The sequence below is a fragment of the Mastacembelus armatus genome, chromosome 10 (genome assembly GCF_900324485.2).
Source record: "Mastacembelus armatus chromosome 10, fMasArm1.2, whole genome shotgun sequence".
Classification (NCBI taxonomy): Eukaryota; Metazoa; Chordata; class Actinopteri; order Synbranchiformes; family Mastacembelidae; genus Mastacembelus; species Mastacembelus armatus.
The window spans coordinates 16,211,261-16,236,204 of record NC_046642.1 but is presented as its reverse complement, the minus strand read 5'-3'; the positions used below and the strand labels follow the sequence as shown (position 1 = coordinate 16,236,204).

Here is a 24,944-nt window from a genome sequence, read left to right as displayed (position 1 = left end):
AGCAGCTGAAAACTTGTTTCTCACAGATGTCCAGTGTTGGCTGAATGAACAGTAACACAGCCTTTAGGAATGTTCAAGTGAGAGTATGAAAGAGTGAGTGTTGCCACTGTGGGTTACCCATAATTTCAGTTCGTCCCACATCGACTTTACACACTGAGATTCAAGTGATTATCTGAAGTTCACTTTGAAGGGAACAGTCATGGATGAGAATTATTTAAGGACAAATTCATTTCTGTTGATTATACTCCATTATTTTTTTATTTTCCACTTCCCATTTAACATTCACTGGTTTTCAGTATTCATAATGTCCAAATAGGCAACATGTAAAACGTATAGACGTTGGTATTGAAACAAACACCTTATTAAGCTGAAATTTAAAGCCTATTGGTGTAAACTTTTGCTGAGAAACAAATTGCTACTCATGAACTCTGAAAATTTAGATGACAGTGTTAATCTTTGGTTGTGATTTTTTTTTTTTTTCCTGACACTTTGCCTAATCGAAGAGGAAATCCATCTGGCTAAATAGTAAAACTGAAGTAAGAGCTGGATCAAAAAGGCCACAAGCTTATATATGTGAAAGATTAAATATGATAGCTACCTCAAATACAGCAATTTGGGATATAATGCAACAAATGTGAAGAGGCTTAAGTGGTTACAATCTAATCCTTAATAGTGATTAATAATTGACATCTACCAAAATGCAAATTTTTGAAACAACTAAAAATTGTGCATCAAAAATATTGGCAGAGGCATGCAATAATGTTGACATAATAACAAATTATAAGTTAAAGGGGAAGGAGAATGTTTAACTTACATTAACAATATATTCTTTAGTACAGCCATGATAAAACTGACCAGCTAAAGGATATTGTAACAGAGCAGTCCATCTTCTCACAGCAGAGTGATGTTAAGTGTATTATTTCAATATAATAGGCATCAAGAAAGGCGAGAGGTTTTCAAAGGTTATAAAGACACCAGGAAAAGGGCGTACAAACTCTTCTGATGTGAGGTTAAAACCAAAAAGGCAACGTTTCTGGAACAAAATTCTCTCTGCGACTGCCTTTAGCGAACTAGAGGTGTCTGTTTGAGAGAGATTAGGACAGAACGCATTCGAGAAACATCCTTTGCCTGTTTGTTGGTTTTTGGATTGAAGTCACAGAGACGGGCTACTCTCTCCCATTCTGATCCTGGGCTGTCGCCATTGCTCTCTGCCAGGAAAGCCTCCTCTGATGCTCTACAGGTGGGAGGGAAGACCAGAGAGAGCTATGAATGATTTGCAGTATTAGGATTGTTTCAAAACAGTTTCTATATCACCAAACCCTGACTGAGTCAAGGATACACAGCGACTTCATGCATTTTTATTTATTTATTTTTTTAATACCAATCATACTATTTGTTGGAGACGTGAGTAATTTTTATAATAATAATCTAACAACCAAATAAAAATGCAAGAAAAAACAAATTAGACCTTCAAAAACAGACTGGTAATTCTAGCATTGGTGCATGCATCACATGATGATCTACTGGTGCTAATTCACAGATTAGGGCATACAATATTAAAAAGCGTAAGAATTCTAAACCTACACAAAGCCTATAACATCAGAGTTGGGTTGTTTGTAGAAAGCCTTGTCAGCAATCCTAGTATGCGGGCAATGCCAAGAAAGCAGGAAAAAGAAGGAGAAAGGAGATCAGTTTCAGTGTCAAACAACAGGCAAAGAAAAGTTAGGGTGTGCATTAGAAGTATCATGGAAGTGACTGAGAAACAGGTCTAATAGGCTGGAAATTCACATTAGTAAAAGTTACAAATGGTGTAAAACTAATCTGTACTACTGTAATCTATTGTTGTTAATATATAGGACTGGAGTGGCAAAGCATTTCAGTAAAACACTTTGGTGCTAAACTGCAGCAAACTCTGGCATTTGCATTCCTTCTTTCAGTTAGCTTCCTGTTTTGTTCTCCAGACATTTTAACTGGACCCACGGTCCTAGAGGACCTCATCAGAGTTTTGTGTCTCAGTGCTTTAACAAACACAGAGGCAAAAAAAAAAAAAAACTGGCCAAAGCTAGAGTCACAAATTCAGAGTGATACCATGGCAGAATTGGTCCGTTGGAAGGTGTGAGAAAAGGTTAGTTTAGATAAAACAGGAAAGGTGGCAATGCTTTTGTAAGCATAACCTATAACACTCACTATGGCCAGATTCAAAATTGCTTTAAGTAGTAGGACTTATATAAACTATAGATACATTTGACTCACAATACTTTCAACACTTTTAAACACAAAGCTGTTAAACTACACATATCGCTCCCAACGTATCATCCCTTGGTGCGGCACGTCCAGTGTAAGTGCTTCAATTGTGTATCTTGCTCACTGGACACACAGTTTATCATATATAGCTGATATTGTGTAAATTCTGGTTGGTAAAGTGTTTCTTTTACCGGACAGTGCCGCTGACTGACTTGCCATACACAGTAAAAACAACATTTTTCAATGATTTCTACTGAGAAAAAAATTGCAATCTGCTAACACACCACTCAAAGCTGTTATTCTGAATAGATTGTTTTCTGTGTAGCAATTACAACATCAGCACATCATAATGCAAGCCAACTGTTACTTCTCTGCGCCCTGACAGGGGACATGTCAGACTCTAACCTGTTGTTGGTCTTGTTCTTCTCCATCTGCTCATTCTGGTGTACATGCCAGTCCTCCAGCTCCTTTTTGGCTTTCTCTCTCCACTCTACCTCTGCTGCCTTAGATGCCGAGTCTTGTGAGGGTGCAAAGGACGAGAAAATAGTCAGAGAGATCTGAGCAGAGGAAAACATAAAGGAAAAGCACAGACAGAAACTGCAAAATGACAAAAATCACAGTGACTCATTATGGCTGTGAAGTAGGAAGTACATTAAACAGCAGGATTAATAACACTGTTACTCACCTAATGCTTCCAGGCGTGTTTTCTGCTCCTCCCTCCACTTTCGTAAACTCTCTGGCTCTTGCCTTTGGATATCCACTTGTGCGATGGCTGCATAGCTGTCTGTTGGGCCGTTGGACTCCTTTTGGAAGACATAAAACATTTACTCCATTACAAACAGCTCCTTGATCCGAATACTGTGTAGAAGATAAAGCCATCATCACATCATAACATACAGTAACAGCAAAACAAAAGAAGAAAGAGTAAACAAAGTTATTTGATGGTGTGCAGAAGGAAACTCACACAAAGAGAGAGAGAGACTTGATAGATCTTACGGAACAGGCTAAAGATCATCTGTTAAGCTCACCTGAAATATATCCCCATTCAGTGTGGCAGGCTCCTCTTCAAAACCATCTATCATTGTGGTAAGGAAACAAGGTTGTATGTTACAGTGGGCTTCTTGGAGTTGTACAGTGTGCTGCCCCACCTCCTCTGGGTTAACTATGCTCCCTAACTTAACACTAAGCTCAAACGTTACGGAGAAGACTTCAGGAATCCAGCAGCACCTGCCTGTGCAAGTTTTACCAGTTCACAAGACATGAATTTCCAGACAGGTGTAAACAGCCGTTAATGTAACATTAGCACACGTAGTCAAACAGACAGACAGACAGACAGACAGATAGATAGATAGATAGACAGTCGTAACAAATAATTCACAGCTACATAAACAGTGAATTAAGAACTAATACAAATATAAAATGTCCATGTACCATCAGTTAACCCCAGGCCTCCCACCCCTCCCCAGTGATGTATCAAGACAGTCTTATAGCCCTGGGAAGGAAGAACCTCTGTAGTCTGTCTGTGGAGCAGTTCATGGAGAGCAGACCTCATCCGCCGACACCTGGGCACCAATCACAGAACTGGCCCACCTGATCAGGAGACAGCGCTGGCCACCACAGACTAGTAAAACATCTGCAGCATTTTCTGGCAGATGTTGAATGAGGCCAGCCTCCTGAGGAAGTACAGCCTACTCTGCACTTTCCTGCAGATATGATCAGTGTTTATTGATCAGTTCAGCTTGTTGTCCAAGGTATTTCTAGGACCCCACCACCTCCTCAGCCCTGATGTGAAGCCGGGACGCTCTTTAAATAGCGCTGCTCTTGTTCTTGGCTGTGCTCGGTGCTAAAAAGATGCCTAACAGTTTGATGTGTGCAGGTCCTGCTGTCAGGAGGATGCGCCGTGGGATAACTAACTTTTGTAATACAATCGCATTAGCGTTACCGCCTGCTAGCTATGGCTTCGTTACGTTAGCATTAATGTTAGCTATTGCTCTGTTTGCCCAGGTTATGAATGTAAACTGGCCTCTATGTGCTAGAGATGCTGTTGTTGTTACATGAGGAAAGGGGGCTTTTCTCGCTAATTCCTGCCCGCTGGGTATATTAGCTTTAGTTAGCTCGTTTGCTTGCTAGTCGACGCTGACGTTAGCTCTCCGTACCGTAGTTAGCCTGAGGCGGCTCCTGGCCGCCCGCTCCCTCCAGCGGCCCAAACCCCTCTCCGTCGTTCTCTATCCCCGCGATCTCACTCTCCTGCTGGGCCAGGAAAGCTGCTGCTGGGTCCTCTTCAACCGGGTGTGCTCCGTTGTCAGCCATCTTTCACGAAAGTGTTTACAAGTTTGACTAAGCTTGGTAGGTTTAGCTAAGGCTAAAGACTCAGAATATTAAACCGGCTGCGCAGCGTTAATTCAGACGATTTAAGTATTTTAATCCACTATCATCTATCCCACGTCGACCAGTGTTGTAGGCAGCCGGACAAACAATCAGATCGCCTGTAATAATCTAAGCGTCGACCTAAGGCCTTTGCTGATGATGATTCATGATTTCTTCACTTGTTCAGACACTGTGACGGTGGAGCAGGGCAGCACCCCAGGGTACCGTTTCCCTTTTGTTGCAGTTTGTCGCCATCTGCTGCATGTCCTGTGTCAACAGAGCTGCTCCTCATCAAAACCCAAAGCATATTCTTCTTTTGTTTACAGGCGGGCTGCCAACCACCTTTAAACCTGCATGTCGCCACCTGCTGTACCGGAGTGTGCAGCAACCGTCCTCATACCCCTGTATGCTCTCTATATAAACCTGGTCATGTTCAAAGCGATTCTCATATCCATCCATTATCTATACCCACTTATTCCTAACCAGGGTCCCAGGGATCTGCTGGAGCCTATCCCAGCTCTCTTTGGGTGAAAGGCAGGGGTCCACCCTGGACAGGTCACCAGTCCATCACAGGGCCACATAGAGACAAACAACCTCACACACTCACACTCACTCCTATGGGCAATTTAGAGTCACCAATCAACCTGACATACATGTTTTTGGACTGTGGGAGGAAACCAGAGTACCTGGAGAAAACCCACACAAGCATAGGGAGAACGTGCAAACTCCACACAGAAAGGCCCCTGATGGGTCTTGAACCAGGGAACTTCTTGTCACTAACCACTAATTCACTTTGCTGACCCTGATTCTTTCATATTTCTAAAATTCCCTTAATACCCCATGTCCTACCCAGTCCTATCACTCTTTCCTTTAGACTTACTCTTTATCTTACTCTACATATCTTCTGCAACCTATCAAAACCCCACTGTTTCTTAAAACATTTATATTTGTCCATTCTAACTTTTCCAGTTACACAAAGCAAATAAATATCACATCCTCCTTTCTGTTTATTTCTGCTATCATTTCTCAACCTCTCAAATTTCATCATTTATAATATTGACACCCTTTACTGCATTGTCCCATAAATTTCACTAGTTATTATTATTATTTATAACTGAACACAGCAACATTACTACTAGGATTAATACATGAATATATATTAGTAATAAGTAGTAGAATAATACAAATTTGTAGCACATTTCATACATAAAGTGCAGTTCAGCTGACAATTTAATATTTTTTTTATTTTTCTAGAATAATTGTCTAAAATAAATAGGCTTCAAGCTTTATGTGACCACATTTCAAATACTTATAATAGGTAGATAAAACATGTTTCTGTCACTCAGTGAAATAATGCTTGTGAGTTTTGTCAGCGTGATAGAGGAAGAACGGGTCATTATATAAATACAGCCTGTCTTCCAGCAGTTCCTAAGCAAAAGTAGCAATAACACACATTAAAAGGTCTTACATTTAAAACTTTACTTTGGGAAAGTAATGCCCTATGATTCATCTAAACTATTTATTAGTCTTTTACATTTTAGCACAACTTAAGCCCCAAGTGAGGTGAGATGAGATAAACCTTATTAGTCTCCAAAGACGTGCTGAACCAACATTACTTTATTTCCATCCCATAGGAAAAATGCAAAAAGAGGAGGTGCTCTAGGAACTACACAGTGCCAGATGCCCTCTGCCTGTCCGATGGCCATGTCTGGCCCACGTATTTGTTACACAAGAAATACAGGTATGTGTTACCTTGCATTTGGCGAATATAGCAATATATTTTTGTCCCATTATATATTCAATATATATAATGTTAATCTGAAAACTAACAATAGCTGTCAGATAGACGACATGCAATGAAAATCAAGGTTACTATATTTCTTACTGAAATAAAAAACGTATAAAAACATGGGCACAGTAAATAGTACACATAGTTTAGAACACTCATTTGGCTGATTTTTGGCAAATATTAAACTAATTCAGTCTAATGCAGAAGTCCTGCAATAAATCCTAACTCAAAAAAATGTCAATGTTTAATTTTTGTTGAGCTGGTGTTAGACAGGCTTTTGATTTTAGCACTGGGAAAGGCAGGCCTATGGTAGTGTCATTATGACTGACAGGGATTAGCACTGGGTGGATTGGTTGGGTTTATATTGCGTGTAAAACGCCTTGAGATGATTTGGCTCTATACAAACAAACTGAACGGAATATGACAAAGGTAATGATTCTGCTAGTTATTGATCAGTATAAAGAATACAACAACACTTATCGATCACTATAAAAAGGATCTTAATTTTGGAAAGAGACTATAAATACCACATTAGTATTGCTAACAAAGCAGAGGGGCTGATGTGACAAAATGAGAAATGTGAAATAAATACAATGACCAATGCACTCCAATCCTTTGTACTCCAGAAGCGTGTATGGCAGCTTTTTATACATGATTTCCTTTCCATGGGTTAGCAGTGGCTGGAGAAACAGCTGAGGTGCCTGTGGAGCGCGGCCTCTCCCGGTCTGGAGCCCCAGCCTGAGGAGGAGAGCCGGCCCATGTGACTTCTGACGTCTCAGCCGAGTCGTGCTGAAGAGTGTGAGGGGATGATCGCGTAGCTCACCGCGGGGATCCACGGTGGCTTCCTGACGTCCGGCGTAAGGAAGTCCGAAAGTTAGCCTGCTTACCGATTGACTTCGCTACCCATCAGCCTCACTCGTGATGTCTGGTGGACACAAGGAGGACAAGGAGGTAACAGCTAAGTTAATTCACTTGTGTTGCACTTCTTTGTGTGCGTTGTAACTTTAGAAAGTTTACGTTTCTCCAGTGTAATCCCCTTGGACGGGCCGTGCTGTGCTCCTAGCTGTGCACTTTTTTATTTTTTATTTTCGTGCTAGCTGCTCAGAAATGCTGTCGGTCGGAAACGACTTCGTCCCAGCCGAGTTGGGCCAGTTTTCGTGTCCCGTCCTGCTTCCCCGGCCGCTGTGAATGCAAAGGTTTATTTCAGGCTCCGCAGCCTTTCATTACCTGGCGCTAATTATTGTCTTGGGCACGTTGAAACCGCTTAAAAGTAATTGCGCGAACTTCTAGCCAAAAAGAAATTAGCGTGTAATTGAGTGTCTTTGAGGGCATCGTACGGAGCTCACGTTGAAAGGACGAGCCTCTAAAGAAACACAGTTACACCACAGGACATTATAAATAGCAACTTAGACCATAAACAGGGACAGCGCCACTTCAATGAGTACCACGGTCACAACCAGCATATTTATTCTCTTATCCCAATCATTTGTTTCACTGGATGGTATTTCCAGGCCCCCAGACTCATGCTGTTACTTCCGCTGAGTTGTTCTAATCTATTTAAAACAATTTGCAGTGTGCTGTTATCATAAGACGAGATCTAACCCGGTGCTTAGTGAAATCTCCATTACCTGTTGCTGCTCTGGGGTTTTCTATTTATTGTCTCAGGCAGTCTTGTCTGATAATTGATTTTCTTGGCTCCTGGGCTTCTCCATAGGAGGTATAATGTGAGAGGAGTAACAGCAAACTAATCCAGATTCTGGTAATTAAAGCTGTTGTTTATTTAATCTACGAAGTCTTGGGCAAAGCGCTTAAACGTTTAGTTTTGCACCAGCACATATATTTTAGATGAAAACTGAAATCCTATGAAGATATGTCATCCAGTGTGGAGATTTGTGCGCTTCATGGATGGGATTATTTTGGAGCTTGGCTCGTGTCTATTATAGGCCACATCTTTTTATATCACCCACAGCACATCCCTGTTTAAACATTTCCTATAGGCGACCTCCTGTGTTGTTGTTTAGATTTTCTGGATGTTAAAATATAATTGCTGATTTGCTTGTACTTTGTTTCATGCCCAGTCCTCAAAGCTTTACTTAAGTTGTGGCTGTCTGCTGATTTTTCAAATGCACTTAAAAAAAAAATCTACTGACTTTTATGTAGTAGACTTTTGCCAGAATATAGGGGTAGCTGACGTTACCTCTATCCGTCCTCCTCCCCCCCCCCTCCTTCTCTCTGTGACTCATGTGGGTGTTGGGCTGAAATAGTTTGGTGTAGTTTTACATTCCTTATATAGCCTCTGAGGAGTAAGGAGAGGCTAGGGCTTGCCTGTGTCACAGACGGTGTCGGGGTGTAGGCTTTGCCAACACAGAGGGAATCTGCTTGCCATTGCTTACTTACTCTCTAGCTTTCTCCCAGGTTTGGGCTAAGGCCGGGCCTTGAGGATAAGGTAGGTTTGACTCATAGTGATTTCAATGGCTGGTTGCATCTCATGAAGAGTAATGACACTTGGTGGATTGGACAAGGAGGAGCAAAGGCTGCAGCCGGGGTGCAAGTACAGAGGTCACTGATACAGCTGTAACTGTAAGAATAGACGGCCAAGTCCTGTGTCTATGCTTTGGTTTTTAAAGCTACCTGGCCTAGTGCCACACGCTATCAATAAATAGTCCAGGTGACGTTGTTTTACGTCTGTAAATTTTTAAGGCAAGTTTGTTTGTCGTGAATCATTATCCTTATGTTTGATATAATTTACTTTAATAAAGAACTGAGTACAGGAGTTGACTACTTTCTCCCAATGAAGGAAGTAAGATAAGAGTTGAATGTTGCTGCTGTTCTTACTGTTCTGTCCAGGAGATTTATGATTCTGGTATTTTCAGTGGTAGTCATTTGTTTAATGGTATACTTTGATATGCTGTGAACCAGGCCTCTATGTAAATGCTCTCCTCAGATTATGACACAGGCAATAGCAAGCTATTAGCTTGGGTGTTGATGAATGTTGTATCCGTCCCTGTGGAAGCTCTGGTTTTTTATTGTCCTATAAATTTATGCAAATAGTCTAACTCAAATAGTCCAATTTCTATCAGAGGACACATTCAGTGAATGATTATACCATGGTTATTCTATTCAGATCATTCCAAGGTTTAAAATGACAAACTCAGAAAAAAACTTTAATGCTAGTTTCTGTATAGAACATGTGTTTTCGTGTTGTGCAGACAACCAGCACCGAGGCTCTGTGGATGAATTGGAAAAGGAAGCACGGCCTTGGAAATCTTTTCCTGGCTTTTTGACTAATTAAGACAATGTTTCCTCTTTTAAGGCTATGAGCACATACTCTGTAACCCTCAAGGGCCCAGCGCCTTGGGGCTTCAGACTGCAGGGTGGCAAGGACTTCAGCATGCCCCTCACCGTGTCAAGGGTAAGTAACAATTTGTTATTGCAGTCAGATTCTGTGCTTTTCTTCATCTGTCAGTTTTGTTTTCCAAGCTTCCATACAAAATGTTATTCACAAGAATCTCTTAGTATTCCACACAAGCTCGGTCCCCAAATAATAGCCTTACCTGAGCATATGCATGTCCTCTTGCATAGTAAAGGAGGTTGTCTGCTGGTGTTCATTTTCATATCACTCACATATTTTATGATGTATACCAGCAATTATCCAGTCAGTCCTAAAATGGAGCGCCTTTGCATTAATAGGTCTGCTGCTGTTTGTGTCCCAGTGCTGTGTATTCTCCGTGTCAAGTCACTGCCTCTTCACTGAAAGCATTTTCTAATACTCTATGAACTGGTCTTGCTGTTGTAGAGAACAACCACCACTTTCCAGGCCTTATAAGTGCAGTGTTCCTTTTCCTGACAAACACAGTTGCACACTTGCAGTTACACATACGTGCATGCACATAAAATCGTTCCAACGTTGCTGCCAGCTATTGCACACAAAGATCTGGCACTCTGCTATGCAGTCATTCTCCTTTGGCAGCATGATATTACTTCCTTGGAGGCTGGGGTGATCTATAAATGTTAGACTGATTTACATGTATTAATTCATCAATTTGGTTAAATATTTGCACATTCCCATTGCAGAGATAATTGGGAGTTAATAGATAATTATGAATGTGCAAGTCTTGGTCATAGCCCCACATGGTTACACAACACACTCTATCATTCAAACATTTGATTAACAAAGTGTGATTAAGATTATGCTTTGTTTGTGAAATCAGTTCTTTGTTTCTTATTTGTTGCCAAGAGTCACAAGGTTATAATAGAGATGAAAAGCAGCAATCAAATGACACACTATTGTGTGTTGCTTTGATTAGTTTGGCTTAAGAGTCTGCAGTGTGTTGTGTGTAGCACTGCATTTAGGTGTGCATTCAGCTGATGTAATCCTGTATTGAGGGCAGTGGTTGTTCACCAGCCTTGTCAGCACATGTCTTGTATCTGCTCTACTCTCTGGCAGGCATTGCAGTCAGAAACACAGTGTTCTTGTTGGATTCGTGACAAGAAACATTTTCTTTATCCATACAAGACCAAAGAAATCTTAAAACCCCATTTGATGAATGGCCCAAAACAAACCAGGGTTATTGGGTGGGATATAGGCATTGAGTTGCACGAATTTCAGTCTAGACATTCATAAATATACTTTTCTGTAGTGCAAAGCCCCTCTCCACCAGCCTTTTCTTAAATTCCATAAATAAAAACTCAGGCTAGACTAAGCAGTTTGGTGTGACATTGGCAATCACTCCCAGTCTTACACAGCCAAACAAAAAATAAGCTGTACTTGTAAGAAGGGATCCTTAATGTTTGGTCAGTGGCTAACATCTTTGTGTCTTGTTGCACCGGGCCTCAGGGTGGATGAGTTATAAAGATGTGGCAGGTTTTCGCTCTTTACTTCTCAGGGGCTGTTGACTCTCCTTGCGATTGTCATAAAAGACTGGACAGTGAATCACACAGTTGCAGGGGATGAAAACAGCCCAACAAGGGAATGTAAACCTCAAAGATATACAGTATCCCTTAGTAACAGGAAGAAAAGTCAGGCCTACACTCACTGGCCTTCCTCTGGATGAATGTAGTGGGTGGTCTTTCATTACTGGCTTGTAGCTGATGAGATAAGTATCTTAACCCAGGCAGTCAGTTGAAAGCGATTACACAATGAAGAATATGAGCAGTGACGGGACAAAAGGCTTGGTAAAATGCTGTAAGGAAACAAGATTGCAAGTGATAACTTCTGAAAGATGTATGTTTTTTTTTTTTATAGATAACATGTCAATTAAGTTGTTTAAGAATGGATTTATATCAAGCTGTTTAGTAAATTTTAGTTTGGTCTAACTTTGGCAGATTGATCATTAACATCATCTATCATTTACTCAGTGTTTGACATAGGGATTTTGATCATCTTGTACTGATTTGGAAACTTGTGGTTCTCTGACTTGTTACCTCCTTTATATATGTGAGTGTCTAATGGGTTTCTTTTGCCCTTATTTCCTTCCTCCTCAGTCTATGAGTCTGGAAAGCTTTCCTTTCTCAGAATTCCTGGGATTTTTTTGTATACGCCCCGTCACTGCCAACAGACAATCCTCTTGTCCTTTGTGGGTTGGATATATCTTCCACACTCACTTTTCACATCCATACGATGCACTCCCCTAATCTCACCGGAATGCTTCTCCGTTGAGATTGAGGAAAGGAGCCCATGCCAAGACAAACTGTTAAGTCACTGTGAAGGAAAAAAATCATGGATACACCCATTTATCAACTTAGAAAATATGCTCATAACTTTTATTTTAATGTTAATAACCCACTCCTTAGAAAGTAACAGATTTCCTTTAGTCGTTTAGTTTCCTTAGCCTCATGGTAGTAGATATTTAGCCTTTACTGTCCAATTAAAGATAAACTAAAAGGAAAAATAAAGAGAGAGCAATACTGTGGACATTTTCTGTTTAACACAAATGTCATTATAACCCTTTAAAACTCACACAGTGCTCCTTCACAACCATGTATGTGAAAACATCATTACACATGGCACAGATGCTGCTTGGCTGTAGCCAACAGACATTTCTATTATGGTTGCAAATGTATTATTGGGATTCAAACTGGATTTTAAGGGAAACTCCAGACCTTTAGTTGTGCTGTTATAAACATTCTTTAAAAACTGGTCAAAATTGAAGCTGAACAGGCAGAGATATACTCACTTTTATGAAACTATAGTTGAGACTCTTTCAGAGGATTATCCTCTAACAGCCGTCTCCCATTAATGGGTCAGACATGGGTTAAACACGCATACAGTAGCCCTGTGTCATGCGAGCATCTCCTCCGCTGAAAGCTGAACTCTTGAAATAGCCATTTGAGTTTTAGTGCGTTTGATCCTGTCTCCATTAACAGCCTGCTCTGTCTTTATCCCTTTTCAAACCAAAATTAATGCCAACTTTTGTATTTGAATATCTCAAGACATCTGTGACATTGGAGAGATGGAGGTCTTCTTATATAAAATTATATCTCTGGTCACGTGTTTGCGCCAACATCCTGTGGAAAGGCATAAAATTTAGGAAGCAAGATGTCATCGTAATCTTGTTTGATTGCTGTTACAGATGAGCCTGCTATAGCCCTGCAACTCCTGACAACTTCGCCCATATATCTGCCCTAGATCTCGTGCCACTGCCATTCCATAAACATTATGATGCCATAACTGAGCTTCCTGTGCACCATCTGGCCTTGATCAACAAACACACACCACACTACTGAAATCAAATATTTGTAGGAAATTACAGATGATGTCATGTCAATAAGTGAGAGGGAGATTTGTGAATGTCTCTCCACCACCACAGCTGGATGTGTAGTTGAGTTTTGTATTTGTGTGTGTCTCTGACTTGTAGGCCATCTGTTGCTTTATCACTGCTATACTCTTAAATACCCCCTTACACTCTCACATACTCAGGGGAAAGAGGCTTTGTTAGTGGAGTGAATTAATAATTCAGTGCTTTATTATGAGATTGCCCGCAGGGGGCATTTCTTCTCTGGCTAGTTGGATGTGAATGTCTTATGTTGTGATCAATGCAGCAGTGTTTTAATGGGAGTTACCGCAAGGTGTTCCACTGCAGTTATTACAGGAGGACCACATACTTGTAGGTTGGGTTTACCATTTCTCAGAGGGATATTTATGGCTTTGCATCAGCTGTGCCGTGTGAGTGATGTAAGGACACACTGTCTCTCAGCCCCCAAATAGCTGTGGAAAGAATAAAAGTGAGCTGGTGCGGCGTTACATGGCCATTAGACAGTATATACAGCTGTAGATAAACTTTAGTGCATTATTGTTTTAACCAAAAACATTAGTAGCCCAGCTGAGAGTCCTGGCTCACGTGTAGGGTCGCTCAAGGGGAAGGACTTAATTCAAGATTTAGCAGGTAGCAGGTTGGTGAATGCTCTGAAATTCAGTAGCATACCAAAAACAGCTCTGTTGGCTGTGCTTTTAAACACACTGGATGGATGAGCAAACAGTTGTGAAGATCTTCTGTAATACAAACATCATGCCTTCAGTGTGAAGTGAGCTGCAGAAAATAATGGCAAGATAAGCTTATGTTTTATTTGGTAAGTGCATCAGATTAATTGGCTCTTTGTGGTGTTGCAGATACATGTACAGTACATCGTGGCTGCTCCATCATGAAAGTGCTGTGTGTTGCATTCAAGAAAGAGTTTTCCACTGTCCTTAGCCATATTGATAAAATGCTGGGGGGTGGAGGTGGTATAGGGTTTCCTTCTGCCCCCTACCATCCAAAGGTCTGAGCGCAGCAACTTTAACTGCTGCCTTCTCAACTGAGGGAGCAGCTGCACTCTGAACCTGAGCCAGGAGCGCAGGTGTCTGTGTCCATCAGTAACTCTGCTCACAGCCACACATGCATGTACATCTACAATCTGCAGGCTTTACGGCTTAATATGTTTTCTTTTTTTAACCTTAGGTTACATTGAAAGGCTGATGATAGGGATAAAATCTTCTGTAATGCTGAAGCAATGAAGAAGTGTCTCTCAGTGAGGTGTGGGGCCACCATGAGCCTCAAGAACAACTTCTGTGCTGTTGATTCTACAAGTCTCTGAAACCCTACTGGAGAGATGACCCATTCTACAAAAAGATACTTACTCATTCGTTTTCTTGATGATGGTGGTGGGGAACACTGTGTAAAATCCCCTATAGGTTTTAATCATAAAGAGCTTCTTTTTAAATTTTTTTTCTGTTCACATTCTAGGCTGCATGTGTTTCTATTACTGTAGTGGCTAGTAACATTTAACTCCTTTTAATTTTAATAGAGATTAAAGACTTTTGTAAGCATTTAACAACAGCTCCCTCGAGGCTTTGATAGGGCTTCTGTGGTTAAAGCTAATGGGATGGCATGTTGTTGTTTAATCCTAACAAAATAATTGTTTTATTTTAGGACAACATGTTCCAGTTGCACCCTTGTGTGCAGTAGTACAAAGGGGGTCAGGACTGCAGCTTTCTCCGGTAAACCTCAGTGGCATCATGCCAGACTGTGCCCCGTTTCATAATACGTCACATGTGTGCACATCATAGTCGTTTTTTTCTCTCTCCAGTTTTAGCCAGTCGAACCCTTTTGAAGTTCTTTCTAAACTGGAGAAATGATTCTTTCCTTAACCCCTCTAATTGCTTCCAGTGAGTGCAAATCAAAGGCAATTAAAGTGATGTTTGAGCATGGCTGTAAAATAACTATAGTCCAGGTTGCCTCTGAGGAATGCATTTTCCCCCCTATTTTTAGCTTCGCCTTGTTTGATTTAAGACAGACATTAATCAATCATTGTTTTCTGGGGGGTGTGGAGTAGTCTTTTCAGCCTGAGCTGTCATCAGTTTACAGAGCATGTTACCTCGCTGCTCAGTGTTTATGTTCAATGTGTAGAATCAAAGCTGCAAGTGTGGTAGCTTAGCCGAACATGGCAGAAAACTATCGATTGAACCGCTGACTCCTCTGAGCTTTTGATGAGCTAACGTTTGCAGGGATCTGTGACATCAGAGAGTAATCCTAATAGCCTTTTTGCAAGAAATCCTGGTACTTGCTCTCTTATCTGATGCCGTACTCCAGTTATCTGAGAATTTGACACAAGTCTTGAGTTTCATTAAGCTTCATGTGCGAGCTGACTAAGCCCTTACTAAACACGATTTGGCATCTGCACTGTGCATATTAGTTGGTTTAGAGGACATGGCAGACGGTGTAATATGTGCACACAAAAAAAGCCATCTGTATATTACTAATACAGACTGTGTCAAGTTGTTCCTTTTCGTAACAAGACTCCAGCCCTTTGCTCAGACTTGGTATATTTGCAGTCACCGTGTCAGCCTGGGAGTATGATGTCATTCTTTTGTCAGTCAAACCAGTCAGTGACTTACCTATGTGGACGGGGGAACATAGATGAGTTGTTCCAGTAAATTATGTGACTATTTGTAACATATGGTCCCTGTCTGCACCTTTCAAGAGCTCCTCTCATTGGGTTAAGTCACATCTGCAGTAAATCATACACTGATGACATCATGATGACCTATAATGCCTTTTCCCAGTAGTGTTGAGTGAAATATCTTGGCTGGCCTGTCAGACCCAGACACACTAAGACTCCCCTGAGCTCATCATTAAGTGTTGTTAACAGACATTACAGCAAAGTCAGTTGAACACGACTCTACCTGTGTTTTAGATTTTCTGCAATTTGCACTGAACTCATATGTATGAGATAATAGGTAATGTAATCACAAGGAAGTTTTAAGTACTTTCTTCACTGAGATTTTGAAAACATTCTTTTTTTAAGACATGACATGGCAGATAACAAAAGTAAAATTGAGGGAAAGCTTAAAAAATGTACACTGTTTTGATATTTCATAATGTTCTTACTTTGATAAGAATGCCCCGTTTCTAGTTAGAACATGTTTTGTTTTCATCCACATGACTGCCTTTTCATGTTAAACCCTTTCCACATATTTCTCTAACTTCTGTCTGGTTTTCTATCCCTGTGTTTTCTCCTCCAGCTGACCCCGGGCGGTAAAGCAGCTCAGGCTGGTGTTGGGGTGGGAGACTGGGTGGTGTCCATTGGTGACTCCGTTGCAGAGGAGATGACCCATGTGGAGGCACAAAACAAGATCAGAGCCGCAACAGACTCCCTCACCCTCACCCTCAGCAAGTAAGCAGTCTGGCAGTGTGCGATGCACCAAAACACTACACAATCACTCACCCTTGGTTTTATCTTGGTCACACACAGCAGCATAAATCACCACAAAATACAATGCACAAAATCCTTTATTCCTACTTGAAGAGAAATGAGATACCATGGTGTCCTTGAATTTTGGCCCAGTATGACAGATGGTTGCAAAAATATATTAAAGTTATCATCACACACATTACTTTATTTTACTTCCCCAAAGCTAAAATTAGTTTTAGATTTGCACCTGACTCAAATTTAATTTTACCCATAAGTCACAGACCCACGCTAGAAAATGTTGTCAAAAAGTCATTATTTCTGTTTTTGATCCTGTTTGCCCCTTGTCTACCACAGCAGTTAGCAGAATATTTCAAAACTACAGAACAGATTTGTTAGGAATTTGGCTTTAGTCCATGTACCAAAAAAGAGCTCACTAGGTTTTGTCACAGATAGCACTGCCATATGGTAATTTATAAAGCACTTCATGCTTTTGCTTATTAATCCAGAACTGAGAGGCTTTGCATGATTATTTTTTGCTGTTTTCATGGTCTGACCTGTTCCTTTGCATGGTGTGACCTGTTCCTTTGCATAAAGTTCTTTCCGACTTCCAATTTGTGTAAACCTTTGCTGTGTTAGTCTATATATTCTTATCCAGTCTTTGCTGAATTGGAGCTATAAAAGGATACTATATTTAAGTCTATTTTTGGTTTTTCTGTTTACCCATGGCTGTGATGTCTTGCTTCATGTGTTAAATGCGTTCATAAGACAGGTGCATACATCAACCAAGAGCGATCCTGAGAATACAGTTTGGTTGTAGGTGGTTGTAGCTTCGTGATCATGGTCTGACCCACAACACTTTAAGTAAACCCTGCACAAAGGAAATATATAGGTTTTAGTTGTTCCTGACAATTGATCATTATCTTCTGTCACTATACAGTATTTTGATGTAGATACAAATGGTGATGTAGTTAATAAACTCAATATTACAGTTTTATTATTGCAATTATTAAGGTGATCAGAGGATTATGGGGTGTTGGCACACTCTCTGAAGTCTTTGTAGTAATGTTCCGTGTTTGCCATCCTAAAGAAGCAACAGTGGAGGTGAGTTATCTACGTGCCAAGTGCTGTGAGCTTTTTGTTTGGTTGAAAAATTTTCAGAGGAGCCACGGGTACCTCAGCTTTATAATGCAATTAGAGAAACTCTTTCTTCACATTAAAACACTTTGTTGTTAAGTGTGAGCCAGGAAAATCTTTTTTTTATTTTTATTTTTTTTATTGTTTTGCTTGAGTTATTTTAATTAGTGCTGGATAACCTTCATACAGGCAGCAGTCTTACCTGCTCATAAAAGTCCTGCCAGGAATTCCTGACTGATAAAGTATGTCCATATACTACAAGCCAAAATGTTTTCTCAGAAGTTTAATTACAGAAAAAAAAACCTTCCCAGAGAAAGATGTAATGTAACCACTGAAGATCATAATGCCTTCAGTAAATGAGAAGGTATTGACTTAAGTAATAAAGCCTCGCTGCTGTCGTGGGGCTCATTTTGATTTTGAGATACTCCTACGTAAAGAGATTGTGCTCTAACACAGCTATTTTTTATTTTATTTTTTTTATTTTTTTATTTTTTTTTAAGATTGAGTTCAATTTGTTGTACTGGCAAAACTTCTTTGTTCACTTAGTTAGAATGAGAACAGCCATGGGTCATTTAGGACTTTCGAGCCAGAGCTTAAATGAATAGCCTCTACTCTGATCTCCTCTCACATTCATGCAACATAGATTTACTCGAATCAATACTTCCATTTGGCCCACTAGTTCATGATTCCCCTTTTAAAACAATTTTATTGATGTTTTTGGCAACAGAGAACAGGAAGTTGACATCTGTATTTCTTAGTAATGTAAAATAGAGCTTGCAGTAGTAATCAAGGCTAAATTAACTGGCAGCTATTTTGATTTGTATTGAAAAATGTTTGAGGGAGTATGCTTGTTTCCAGCTGTCCCAGTGTGAGAATTTGATGCTGTTCTTTGTTTCACATAATAGGAAGCTGAATATATTTATTTGTTAGCTGGACAAAGCAAAACATTGGACAACACATCACATTTGGCTGGGGTAACTTATAATGGCACTTTTACTGCTTTCTGACAAAACAACCAATTATTGTGGAGATAATATGCAGACTAATCTAAGATGAAAATAGTTGCTATGTAATTGTAGTGCTGTCACCAATGTTGAGACATTATGTGATCTGTCAGGCTAAATAAAGCTGGGAACGTTGAATTCATGAGGGAGGAGAATATAGAGAACGTTGTAGATTAGAACTACCACTATAATCTTATGCGTAATATGTAGTTTAATGTTGCTAAATATTGCAGCAGGTTATGTCCAACTACTACATCTAGTTGAGATATTATGAACGATCAGTCTCTGCAAGCAAAGATCTTCACTTTCCTTTTTTCCCATAAAGCAAACAAGATACATTGCTGATGCTGCATGTATCTTTTTCCTCCAGAAAGAGGGCACACTATATTTTGACTTATTAAATGCCTTAAAAGGAGTGTGTGGGACAGAGAGGGAGCAGTAGACTCATAGTTTAGAGTTTGAGTGAAAAAGGAAAGGAGAAGAATGAGAAAAGAGAGAGTGGAAATCTTGTTGGCTTGCTGTGGTGAGGAGATAAGAATCAAGTAGAGTGTAGGGATGGATTAAGGTTACTTGTTGTCATACATCAGGCAGGGTTTGATCATAAAATAGAAACAGCTCACAAAAAAAATCAATGGCAGAAAGTATTGTTACTGTACTTTTTAAAACATAAGTCACAAGTCTAATGAAAGAATAGTTATCTTGTTTTACCTTTATCTTATGTTTTGATAGACCTCTAATAAGGCAGTATGTTTACTTAACATCAGCTGTACTTTTCCTGCCCTATGTGATTTGCCTCCTCTATTTCTCATCTCCTTGTGGAGTCCCATTATTGTAAACATTTCACATTCTTCCACTCTGTTTTTACCCATGACTCCCTTCCCCTGAATCCCCACTCTTCTCTCTTCATCTCGCCCTCTCCTATTGTTATTATATTGTAAGACAAGCAAATATTATTTTCCTGAAACACTTCTCAGCAAGGAGCTATTGTCAGTTTTATTTATTCATATCTTGGCTGCCATCCAGTTTCTTTTATGTCAAGAGAGGAGGACAGCTTCACACTGATGACATATGGTCTATTGTTTGGTTTAGTGCCTCATTTCATTCAACACCAATGATCATCTTGTGTCTTTTTTTTATGGGGGAGATTTGGGCTTTTTCAGAGCCTTTCATAAGGAGTGGAATCAAAAAGAGGTGGGCAATAGATTTTCAGCTTCAAAGAAAGGAGATCATGTAACACCTACAGGGACACACTACATCCATACTCCAATGTTTCACTGCCGGTGACTGGCCTGGTGGGTTGCGGTTGGCTTGTGTTGTTGATGTGTGCAATGTTGATTGCAGTATCATGGGACCTTTACACATTTTATCTAACATCAGACTGAAAGCCAAGCAGGCATCATCTAAAATAAGTGATCCATGAAATGAGGCAGGAAATGAACTCATAGTGTGCATATTGGGTTTCAGCACAGGTCAAAGCTGGGCCAAGCAAACTAACTTATTCCATCATACAGCCACTAAATCATTTCCATATTTGTTCATTTAAGTTCAGTTTGCCAAAATAAATACAGCAAGAGAACGGGCGCCGTGCATATTCCTCATAGCCCTGACTTTAAGTGTGACTCATCAAATTGTGGGTTAAGGCATCTGAGGCACGAGTGTCACATCGACTTGTCTTCAAGTGTGACACGCACAGACAAGCCAGTATGCCTTCACTTCGTTCCTGTATCTATTCATTCCTGTTGTCGTCCTGTCTTTCAGATTGCTCTATCAGTGGTTGAGCAGGCAGTGACATGAGCAGTCATTCATTACTCATTGTCACAGGAAGCACCTTCCTTTGTTTTGTGTGTGTGTGTGTGTGTGTGAAACAAAGAGGGAGGTTACACAGCTGGCGCATTCCTGCCTAAATGTTTTGTAGCTTTGTGTAACACGCGAGCAGTGGTCAGGGGATGTTAGTGGGTTATGTTTGGTTATTTTAAGAACCAGCAGCAATGTAAAACTGGGTGCTGCCATGTTTAATGTGTAGAGCTATTTTAATGAACCGTCTGCTGTGCCTCTCTAGTCAGCAAAGGCGCCGCAGTAATGTTAATCCTGAGATTAGCATTAAGAAGTGGACGGCATTGTAGTGCATCGTGGCAGTCTGTGGACAGTTCAAGATGAGAAGTACTGAGGTTTTGAAGTTTATAATGCCACTGTTGAACAAGCCCCTGCTTTACTTCCTGGAGCCAATGGGCCATTAAAAGAAGAAATTCCAGTAACCATTTCCAGTTTAACTGTCTAAACCACATGCTTAGATGAAATTGTAATAAGCTATCTGTTGTTTATATCTAATAGCTTTTGCAGGGCTACTTGTTTTGGACGTTTTAGTATGTCCATAGTTTTATGATGCAGTGAATAATTGCAATGGACATTTTGAGTACATGGTGTTTCATTTTGTTTGTTTAGATACTTGGGTTAAAATGGATGTGTTTAAAAGCTGTCTGATCACTTGTTTGCAATACCCCTTGTAATACTCTTGAGAATGCCTTCAAGCAAAATGCATGTAAATATTGTTTTAACTACAACTTTAGGATTATTGTTGTAGTATTAGGCATCATAAACAGTATGTTATTTTCTGTTTGCACAATATAAGTTGTCCAGTTCTTATAAAAGAAATCATTCTTCAACCTAGTAGCAGAGATTTAATATAATGCTGTCCTATTTAGGAGGCTGTCTCAAACATAACTTTTACTTTTGACTGAAACATGGTAAACGAAAATTGCATTACTCAGATTATAACTTAAATTTTTGAAGGGGATGTTAATATAAAGATGTTTTAATCAGTCTCTCCTTTTTTTTCTTTTTTTTCCACAGAGCTTTCAAAGCAGGTGGAGACCAGAAGGTAAGACTATACCTGTGTGAAACACTGAGTTCACCTCTGTGTTAGTGCTGTATTGCTTTGGCATGATCTGCTACTGGACTACAGTGACACTGAGTAAATCTGAAACCCTGACTTAATCATTGCTCACTATTGGCTTCAACAGTATGTTTTGTCACTTTCTGTTTAATTCTTATTCACCTGGCTCACCTGTCGAGCTCTCTGAGTCCATGCACAGGGCATCAATGAGTCACTAAATCAGTTGTTTGCTGTGGAGCATTGTGAATGTTGCTTTAGGAATTTCCTGAAGTTTATTTTGTAATGCCTTGCACAATCCCTAATTCAGGAGAAATAGTTATGTTTAGTTTCACTGTCAATCATGTTGAGAACAACTTGCCCAACTGATTGAATAGTACAATGGTGTCATAAACTGCCTTGTGATAAATGATGTTTTCAGTAAAGCAGCTGGAACATAATACTCACACAAAGTCAATGTTCTATTATAGTAGGTGTTCTTTTTCCATCCATGCCTAATGCTCAGTAAGAAATCTCATTAGTGTGGCATGTCATTCAAATATGACAATTTCTCACTTTGAGCATTTTTGTGTTACCAGCAGTAGCAGATTACTCTTGCCAGTCGTTGGCTGACTGCCAGCACAAATAAAAAAGCTGTGTTTACACTTCTTAAGCACTTCTCCTGTGCACAGAGAAAAGCCTGCAGGCTCTGACAGAGCTGCTCCTGCAGTAATCATTTGCTATAAGAAAAAGTTGGGCTGCACTGGAAGCTTTCTTAGCATAAAGCTTGGGTTTGTGCAACAGCAGAAGGAATTTTTACTGTGTCACAAATGTCTAACTGCATGTTGTGCACTGTGCTGCAATGTCTCCCTCTTCCACACCCTCATAGGACTCGCTTGCGCCGGCTTCTGTTCAGCCAAAGTACTCCTTTGCCCCCAGCACAACCATTAACAAGATGGCGAGGCCATTTACAGCAGGTGGTGGTAGTGCCAACTCAGGACCTGCTATTAAACCTGTGGCCTACTCGCCTAAACTTAACGCTCCGCGCTCACAGGGCCGCGCCAGTGTGCAGCAGCCACAGAATGGGTAGGTGGATAAGTAAACATGGTTACTTATGGAACCACGATGTGACTGATTGGTTTTAATAATTTTTTTTTTTTTTTTTTCTTCAAGATAAGACTCTCAGGGTTTACAAACTGCATTATTTTAGAATACTTAAATACTTCATTACTGCAGCATATCATGTCACAGTTTAACAAAACACAGCAGAAAATATCTGTCAAATCCCACTGAGATCAATGTAATTACTGTCAACTAGTAATTTACCACGCAAGCTTATGTTAACTTTTATATAAACCTATGCTATTTCTAACCACAGCAGCAGTAATAGTAACCTTCTATTATAGATTGCGTCATGATAGAACAATTTAGGCTAAAAAGAGGAGGTTGTCAAAACAGACCTAAATGATCTTGTCAGCATTAATCATATTCTGCCTCAGACTGATGAAAACAAGCAGTTTGTAAGAAAAGCAGGAAAAATTTAGCTGACGTGTAATTTAAGCTGGCCTGCTCCACCAGAAAGATCTCTACAGTGGAATGTATTGGATGACAAAAACAATTTTTTTTACAAGAGATTAGTGAAGGATGTGTCAATAATCAGTCACAGCTTTATGGTCTTATAAAATGTGTTTTATGTTTTTGTGTGTGTGTGTGTGTGTGTGTGTGTGTGTGTGTGTTTTTTTTTTTTTTTTTTTTGCCACTGCAGATGTTATGATTTATTTCAGTAAATATGCCCCCACTCCCCCCACCTCCTTCTTTTGTTCACATCGTCCTCATCGTACGTGTAAGCGTGTATCTCTGTGTGTGTGAGAACAACAAATACTAAAAAGTAATTCAGTAGGAATACAGAATACAAAATATCACACAGCCTTGGAAGGGAAGGTGTCATTTCTTGCTGAACAGTCCACCTTTTTCCAACTGATTTGTTATTTCAGCAGAAGGTTTTTGCCTGACTGCGATTGTTACTGTCTCTTGCATTTCCAGTCACTAGTATGCTAGAATTAAATGTCAGGAATGATTTTCAAGTACAAGAAAATACTTTTGGAACTTACACTGCACACTTTCTATCATAAGTATTTCTTAGCTTGTTGTAGCTGAGCTGTTTCTCATGGGCACTTACAGCGAAACTGGCCTTCTTATTAAATATCAATCCAAAGTCCAACTGCCAATAAAATATAGATTTGATTACATCCCTCTGTTTGCATTAGAGCTAAAATAATCCTCCTGATTATTTTAGAATTTTATTTTTAGACAAATTTCACTGTACTGTCCGCACTATAAAAATGATAGAGCCTTGATCATGGTGCACATTTTACTGTGTTGAACCAGAGTAAGAACAACATTATGTATTAAATACATGTTATAGACCAACAGTTACAAGGTATATTTCAGCTCTATGAGAGAGCCCTTCTCATATGTGAGAATCTATCTAAAAATTTGATCTGTTGTGTTGGGAAAAGTTCATCTTTGGTCTCTTGTTTTGGATGTAAATTATTAAAAAGATTATTTTGTTTGGAAGAGGTTTGTTTTAAAGCTGTAATCACCTCTGCACTATATTGAAGTTAATGTGGCTAAATTCATGCTTCTGAACTTTAAAATAATGATGGTGATCTTCAGTTTTTTTTTTCTTCTTGTATTTTAAGGATTATAGGAATGGGCCAAAACATATTTTGAAAGTGGCATGAAATGAGCTTTAAGGTTAAGACAGTATAGTTCCTGTTGTGGTAGTGGTCTGACTGCAGCCATTGGTAAAATCTGGTCTGTTGCTGTATTTAGCCTCACTCATAAATTCTGCTGAGTTCTCAAACAGCTTTTACTGCCTTGGTGCTGGATTATTTAAACAGCCTTACTTGCTTACTCCAGAGAGGCTTCACATGCTTGTGAAGTTTTCTCTGCAGATGGCTGAAATCTTTGACAAGAATAGAGCCTAATTATATCTGTCAGCCCAGTCTGATGAAGATGTTGGATTTCTCTAGAGAGAAAACGGTTCAGTGCAAACGGCATATGTCCACTGTGCCCAGACGTGTCGATCTGAAACAGGTTTTGTGTGATGTTTGTACAGAGCTTTCACTGACATCATGATGTGTCACTGCTCTGGCGTTTATGGCTGTTGATGTGGCATCAAAGCACAAGACAAATTAGACCAACTGCAGGGGCGCAGGAGTCAGTCAAGGCTTTCTGCTCCAGCTATTTGCATAACTCTGAAAAGCATTTGTGCAGATGGGCAGTAGGAACAGAACAGCAAAGGTTTTGTGCCAAATCTACAGAGTCATTTTGGGTGAAAGTGACAATAGATGATTTGACAGAC

General features: G+C 39.9%; 2 protein-coding genes across 4 annotated transcripts in view; one reads left to right on the top strand and one right to left on the bottom strand.

The window, feature by feature from the left end:
* Positions 1-235: 235 nt before the first annotated feature.
* Positions 236-4,852, bottom strand: cltb (clathrin, light chain B). Its single transcript, XM_026330521.2, has 5 exons — positions 4,401-4,852; positions 3,273-3,319; positions 2,930-3,047; positions 2,650-2,761; positions 236-1,234 (listed from the first exon to the last, which is right to left on the bottom strand). The coding sequence occupies exons 1-5, from the start codon at positions 4,552-4,554 to the stop codon at positions 1,063-1,065; spliced, it is 603 nt and encodes a 200-aa protein (XP_026186306.1). The 5' UTR covers positions 4,555-4,852; the 3' UTR covers positions 236-1,062.
* Positions 4,853-7,156: 2,304 nt separating this feature from the next.
* pdlim7 (PDZ and LIM domain 7) overlaps positions 7,157-24,944 on the top strand; it is a 29,825-nt gene continuing 12,037 nt past the window's right edge. The window contains exons 1-5 of one of the 3 annotated variants that reach the window (XM_026330105.2): positions 7,157-7,351; positions 9,714-9,812; positions 16,401-16,552; positions 21,559-21,586; positions 22,467-22,663. In XM_026330105.2, the coding sequence (XP_026185890.1) occupies positions 7,322-7,351; positions 9,714-9,812; positions 16,401-16,552; positions 21,559-21,586; positions 22,467-22,663 (506 nt within the window). In that variant the 5' untranslated portion in view covers positions 7,157-7,321. Of the gene's footprint in view, positions 7,352-8,688; positions 8,981-9,713; positions 9,813-16,400; positions 16,553-21,558; positions 21,587-22,466; positions 22,664-24,944 lie in introns of those variants that run through there. The other 2 variants (XM_026330106.1, XM_026330107.1) reach the window with 2 other exon arrangements.